The sequence below is a fragment of the Arachis stenosperma genome, chromosome 7, assembly GCF_014773155.1.
Source record: "Arachis stenosperma cultivar V10309 chromosome 7, arast.V10309.gnm1.PFL2, whole genome shotgun sequence".
NCBI classification, from domain to species: Eukaryota; Viridiplantae; Streptophyta; class Magnoliopsida; order Fabales; family Fabaceae; genus Arachis; species Arachis stenosperma.
This window is the reverse complement of record NC_080383.1, coordinates 2,065,328-2,072,245: the sequence shown is the minus strand read 5'-3', so window position 1 is coordinate 2,072,245 and position 6,918 is coordinate 2,065,328. Positions and strand designations below refer to the sequence as shown.

The window sequence follows — 6,918 nt, the reverse complement described above, 5'->3', positions numbered from 1 at the left end:
AATTACCTTATTATCCTTACATATATTATATATAAATTATAATTTATTAATGTATTTAAATTTTTTTTTAATAAAAAAATATTCCAAATTATTTTTTAAAATTTTAAATGTTATAAATGAAAAATTATATATTTGTTTTTCAAACAAATACATGTAATAAATCAGTAAAACACCAATTAGAAGAAAAAATAAAAGTGAGTTAGGAATTTTGCTTTTTGTTATTAAAAGGGTAAATATGAAATTTTAACATTGTTTGCCCATCTCTTTTCAGTTTTCATCCCAGCAATGAGAACAAAAAATTTATATGAGCCCCACATCTACTTTTTTGTTTTCCACCCATTTTTTACTCTAATCCAAACAAAGAAAAATAGACTTTTCCATCCATTTTTTTTTCTTTCATTTTCCTTCCTTCCAAATTCTGTTGTTTCGGACATTGCCTTAGTCTTTGAATGAGTCAGGAGAAAAAGAGTTGGAGTGAGAGTATGACAACACATAATTTGTTTTGAAAAGAAAAAACACATAATGAATATGTATGACAAAAATTAAGCTTAAGAACTTGTTTTATCAATTATTACTAGAATTAATAAATATTAAATAAAATAAGTTCTAACTATTTTCGGCTAATTATGTTTTGTTACCAAACATTTCTGTTTTACTAAATACACTTTTCTATCACAACTTCTAAATGACAGAAGAATCATGAGCACTACTACTCTACTAGTTAGATTGTAATTCCCCCTGAATTTTCGTCATTGTCAAGAAACTTTTAAGTTTTGGTATTTTGCACCCTTTTTCAATCAGTGATGATCAGCAGATTTCTCAAAGGTGGATTTAGACCTCATTGTATACTCTGCAACAAGTTGAGCAAAAGATGATGATCTATCCTCTAGCAATTTTGAAGGTGAATCATATTCCTCAATTAATCCTGCATTAAATTAATTTACAATGAAAAAATCAGAAAATGGGGAAATCAACAAGGTACAATAGAGTTTAATTATGAATAATTGGTACTTGCTAGTTCTTACCTTGATGAAGAAGCAAGACCATATCACTGTCAAGAACAGAAGTGATTCTATGTGCAATGGTTATGACTGTTGAGTCGGCGAAATGTAGCCTAAGAGTTTGTTGTATCAAATTGTCTGTAGCAGTATCAACTGATGCAGTCGCTTCATCAAGCACCAATACCTTGCTCTTCTTAAGCAACACCCTACCTAAGCACACCAATTGCCTCTGTCCCATACTCCAATTTTCGCCATTCTCGCTAACTGCAGCATCAACTTTTTACATTAGCAATAAGTTCAGGATAGAGGTACTATTTCATCATGTTCATGAAAACTAGAATACTAACCTGGCGAGTCCAACTTTCCTTCTTTTTGTCTAACTTCATCACCAAGCTGACACTTGTCCAGGGCCTGTAAAAGAGAAATCAAATGTTTAATCTTGAATAGAACTCTGTTTGTGCATCTATTTAACAAATAAAATACAAAACTAACCCACCTCCCATATTTGTTCATCTGTGTACTCTTCTAGAGGATCAAGATTACTTCTGACTGTCCCTTCAAACATGGTTGGATCTTGAGGAATAATGCTCAGTCTAGACCTCAAATCATGAAGTCCTATTGAAGAGATGTTGATGCCGTCAATCATAACTTCTCCTGTGGTTGGTTCAACAATTCGGAAGAGTGTTTGTATGAGAGTTGATTTACCACTTCCTGTTCTCCCAACAATCCCAGTTTTCAGTCCTCCGCGAAATGTGCATGTGAGGCCACGCAACACAAGTGGAAGGTGTGAAGCATAACGAACCTTCATCATTGACAATGAATTGTTACAACTATTAAACATAAATTTAGAAGCTTGCATGGTATCTTACAAAATATTATGATATATCTTTCTTTAACTACCTGCAAGTTATGTATATCAACCTCTCCATATGATGGCCAAGAAGGAGCTGGTCGATTTTCTTCGATAACAAGGGGAGGCTCACTAGGAATGGAAGTGTACTGAAGTATTCTTTCTACTGATATAATCTTGTTCTCCAAGTTACAAAGATTCCATATCACCCAAGCTTGTATCATGTTTAAGTTAAGACCATATGTAACAGCCAAACCGGCAATACCTTCAATCACAAAATTAGATGGAAAGAAAACAATTACATTTAATCCTACATCACCTATGCAATTTGAACCTTTTTTTTATTGATAATAAATAGAATATTTGAATCATATACCTGGATCTATGACACCTTGAGGAATAGATATCAAGAAAATCAAGGAAAAGGCAAATGTGATAGAGGACAACATATCTAATCGGAAGCACAACCACTCCATAGCACCAGCAATATTAAACTTTGGCCGAGAATAGCTGTCGGTCAATTTCATATTTGTTTCCTGAAATCTAGACTGCTGATCAAAGCTTCTGATGGTTGATGTACCAGAAATTGTTTCAGCAAAGTGTTGAATGATTGGAGCTTTACATACTCCAACCAAACGTGATAGTTCTCTAGCCGATGGTATATAGTATTGCTGCAGAAATACAGGTTAGTTAGGACCATATAAGATCACTTAATGGAGTCAAATCCGCTGCAAATTCAAATTTGGTAATATACACATCTTTATTATACCTGATACCATATGCTGGCTGCTATCATAGGTATAAAGACAATGAAAACTTGCCATGCAACTTGGGACATCACTGCTATAATTCCTACAAGCTGGATCATGGAGAAGGCGAACGAACCAATTTGATAAGGAATATCAGTATCTACTGCACTTTGGTCAGTAGAAGCCTGCATAGAACAGATAGCAGAACACTATTATATCCAAACTTTATAAGCAATTAAGATACAAAAACCATATCTATCTTTAAAACTAAAAGAATGGAGTAGCAATGTAGCACATACTCTGTTAAGGATTCGACCACTTGGAGTGGAATCAAAGAATGACATTGGGGAACGGAAGATGCAGAAATGCATTTTATTGAAAAGTATAGTAGCCGTCTTATAACCAGCAGTTGCAAGAAACATTGCTCTAGAAAGGATGCAAAATGCACTTCCAATGGCCAAAGCAACATAGACAGCCAAAAGAGTTGTTCCTTCAACAGGTGGCTCCACATCTTGTGAGACTGGAGTTGCCCAAGCCATCCAATAGTTGCTTCCAATTTGGAGAACTTGAAAGAGAATCTGAGATAACAATATGAAAGGAACGAGAGCTCCTCCATACGCCGTCGTGATGTATCTCCAATAGACTGAAAATCCAACTCTACCTTTCTCCCTTTCTTCTTCCTGAACAAGCTGGCCTTTTAGCTCATCTTTCTCATCTGTTTTACCATTTTGCTCGTATCCGTTTGCCTCTTTTTCTTTAATACTTCCATTAGCACTAGGAACACTTCCATCTTCCATGGTGCTTATTTCATCTGATGTTGTTCCTCCATCCAAAGACTCGAGTGTAGACAATGCTTTCTTGTGTGCACCAACAAGTTCCATGAAATCAGTCCCACTATTAAGCAAGTCATTATACTTTCCACATTGAGTAATCTTCCCATCTTTCATGACCTGCCAACAAGGCATTATAACATGAGTCAGGGAATTAAAAAAAAAAAACACTTTTCGGATTTTAAGAAAACAAAATTCTTAAGAAATACACACCAAGATGAGATCAGCAGCTGGCAAGAACTCTACTTGATGAGTAACATATACTACTGTCTTTGAACTTAGTTGGCCAAGCAAGCATTCCTGCCATACACAAACAAAATAGAAAAATTCAGTTATTAAAATAGTGATGTATGATGTGCAATCATGTTGGAAGAACTAAATTATAGAAGAGTTGAGTTACCTTAAAGAGGTGAGATCCTGTATGAGCATCCACAGCACTAAAAGGATCATCAAACAAATATATATCAGCATCTTGGTAAAGGGCACGAGCAATTTGTATTCTTTGTTTCTGTCCTCCACTCAAATTGATACCGCGTTCTCCTATAACTGTCTGATCACCAAAGGACAAAACTTCTAGATCCTTCTTCAAGGAACAAGATTCAAGTACCTTCTCATACCTTTCCCTATCCATCTCCTGTCCAAACAATATATTATCCTCTATCTTTCCGCTTTGTATCCATGGCGATTGTGCAACATAGGCCTTTGTTCCACACACCTTCAAGATACCTGATTTCTTCGGCACTTCTCCTAATATACAGGAAAGTAACGTAGACTTGCCTGATCCTACAGTACCACAAACAGCAACCCTCATGCCATGTAGAACTGTGAGATTTATGTTCTTCAATGTTGCATTCGGTGAAGATAAATCCCAAGAGAAATTTCCATCTACCACTTCAATTGCTTTATCAGAAGAACCGCGAGGAAGCCTCTCTACAACATCGGACTGCAAGTCGTCAAGACGAAGGAATGATGAGATCCTATCAACAGAAACCTTAGTTTGTGCTATCATTGAAATTGTATCTGGAAGATTATATATAGGCTCTTGAAGAATCCGGAATGTAGCAAGTGCAGACAAGATCTTCCCTGATTCAAGTGGAATCCCCATAAGCATACAAGTTCCAAAAGTAGCCACAGATACAAATGTTGGAGCACCCCAAAATACAAATGTGGTCATGGCTGATGTATAAACAAATTTCTTTAACCAGCCCTGCTCGGTTTTCCTGAGTTCAGTTATCTTAGCCAGAAACTTCATTTCCCACCCTTGAAGTTTGAGAATCCTCATGTTCCTGAGAATCTCTGATGTTGCCTTCATTCTTATATCTTTTGAATCCATCAACTTATCCTGATATTTTTCTTGCAATGATCCCAAGGGGACATTTGCCAACATTACAACAATGGTTGCAACAAATGCAGCAATTGAAGCAAGGCCAAGGCTTTTATACAAAATCAACAAGGCTAAAGAAATTTGCAGAGCTACCATCCACAAATCATGAATGTACCAACTGAAGACACCAATTCTATCAGCATCAACTGACATGAAGTTGATTACTTCCCCGGAAGTATGGCCTTGCTTTGATTGACATGAAAGTGTCAATGATTTATTATAGATCATGGTCACAAGTAGTGCTCGCATTCGAAGTCCAATTTGCTGCAACCTAAAGAACCAATGCCTCTGAGTCAAACACTCAACAAGCTTCGCCAAGAAAAATGTAGAAACCAAAACATAGCCCTGATTCTCATATAGCCTTTGTCCATCAAGGTATTGAACAAAAGCATCAATGAGATAAGGACCAACATAAGAAGCCAAAGTGTTCAACAATGCAAGAACTGCTGTGAAGAGAATCTCCTTCCACTCCGAGATTATCAACAACTTCACCAACTTAATTGTCGTCAAATTGTTAACTGCACCACAATCTGTCTCCACCTTTTCTCTGAATTTCGGAAAGGCTCGAACCACACTATCGCTGCTATCTAGTTGTGGCACATCCTCAAGGTCCAAGGTCTTCTTATTGCCAACAGCAATAAGAGGACCAACCCAAGAGAATGTAAGAATGCTGAAAATTCCAGCATTTGAATAAGGGGTAACAGTTTCAGCCCCTTTCTTATTATCACTAACATGGGCATCACCATTCAGTAGAGTCTCCTCAAGAGTGCTAAATTCACACTCATTCCTCACAAAACACACAAAGTAACAGAAGAATAAACCCACACAAGCTGAAACTACATCAGAAACTAAGTACTGAGCAGGTAAAGCCACATGTTTTTCATACACAAGAACAATGTCTACTACAAAACAATAACAAAAAACAAACAGGTAGAAGACACACCAAGTTCTAAAGAGTAATGGAAATCTTCTATCACCTGAAGTGAAGAAGAAGAAGAAACCTTTTTGTAAGCAAACACCAACAACACCCCAAGCAAGAGCTTTGAGTGCCAAATCCAAAAGAGTCACGAGCTCTTCTTCTGACCAACCACTTCTATACCAATAGAAGTAATTAAAGAGACATAGGATAAGGTTAAATGCTGAAGCAAAAACAGAACAAAACAGAGCCTTCTTATTATAATTAGTCTTATTAGACTCATATCCAGTAGCAGAAGCTCCCACTCTGACTTTCTTCCAAATCCACAACACCAAAATCACCACCACCAATAAGAGGTGGAGGAAGCTCGAGAAAGCATGAAGAAAGAGTGGTTGGAGGAGAAAAGAATCGGCGGCAGAGTTCACAGAAAACATATTGTAGTTACTTGTTACGTGTACGAAAAAAAGAATAGAATTAAAACAGGAAAAAAGAAAGCTGCTTCTTTGATTGAAGTTCTGTGAAGCTCTGCCAAAAGGGTGTCAGAAAGTAGCAAAATTTTCTGAGTTTTTGAGAAAATAAGATTTTGTTTGAGGCTATAAATAGAGCAGCTATCATACAGTGTGAAGTCAAAGAATGAAGAGAGAGAGAGTCAAAGGAGTGAAAAGAAGGGTTCCTTGGAAAAAGGGAAAACGTGGTGGCCAAGGAAGAACGAAGGAATCAAGGAAGGAGATTCGAACTGAGTCAGAAAAGGAAAAAAACAGAGAGAAAAAAAAACACTAGTTTCAGAAAGTGACAGAAAAGAGATGCAAACAGAGAGACTGTGTTTTGGTGGCGCCGATGGAAACATATAAAACTAATGAATGCTACATTAATTAGATTATGAGACTGAGAAGATGTGAAGAAATCAAATTCTCAGAATCCCACCACTAAAATATTATTAAATGATGTTGAAATCTGAACTGACAAAATTGGCCATATTAGCCCTATTTAATTAAGGATTTATCTATCTTATGTGGTAAAGACAAATGTTAATAATTTAATATTATATTATAATTAAAAAATTATTGAAAGTATAAAAATTTAAAATTTTAATGTGTTTATTTTATATTTAATAAAGAAATTAAATTTTTTTATTAATAATAATCTTATAGTGTATTTTAAAGATATATATGTTGGCTAAACTTTTTA

The 6,918-nt window shown here is 35.8% G+C and overlaps 1 protein-coding gene across 1 annotated transcript; it reads right to left on the bottom strand.

Moving 5' to 3' along the window:
* Window positions 1-542: 542 nt before the first annotated feature.
* LOC130941317 (ABC transporter C family member 3-like) lies at window positions 543-6,308 on the bottom strand. Its single transcript, XM_057869781.1, has 10 exons — window positions 3,831-6,308; window positions 3,644-3,730; window positions 2,900-3,550; window positions 2,621-2,785; window positions 2,228-2,522; window positions 1,902-2,116; window positions 1,498-1,803; window positions 1,349-1,412; window positions 1,026-1,265; window positions 543-925 (listed from the first exon to the last, which is right to left on the bottom strand). The coding sequence occupies exons 1-10, from the start codon at window positions 6,162-6,164 to the stop codon at window positions 798-800; spliced, it is 4,485 nt and encodes a 1,494-aa protein (XP_057725764.1). The 5' UTR covers window positions 6,165-6,308; the 3' UTR covers window positions 543-797.
* Window positions 6,309-6,918: the final 610 nt, after the last annotated feature.

Excerpts from the sequence above, each read along its gene's own strand:
- LOC130941317 (XM_057869781.1), bottom strand. The coding sequence starts at position 6,164 with ATGTTTTCTGTGAACTCTGCCGCCGATTCTTTTCTCCTCCAACCACTC. Across the intron at positions 3,731-3,830 it reads CAGGATCTCACCTCTTTAAG|GAATGCTTGCTTGGCCAACT; the intron begins GTAACTCAACTC and ends TGTGTATGGCAG. Across the intron at positions 1,413-1,497 it reads CAGATGAACAAATATGGGAG|GCCCTGGACAAGTGTCAGCT; the intron begins GTGGGTTAGTTT and ends TCTCTTTTACAG.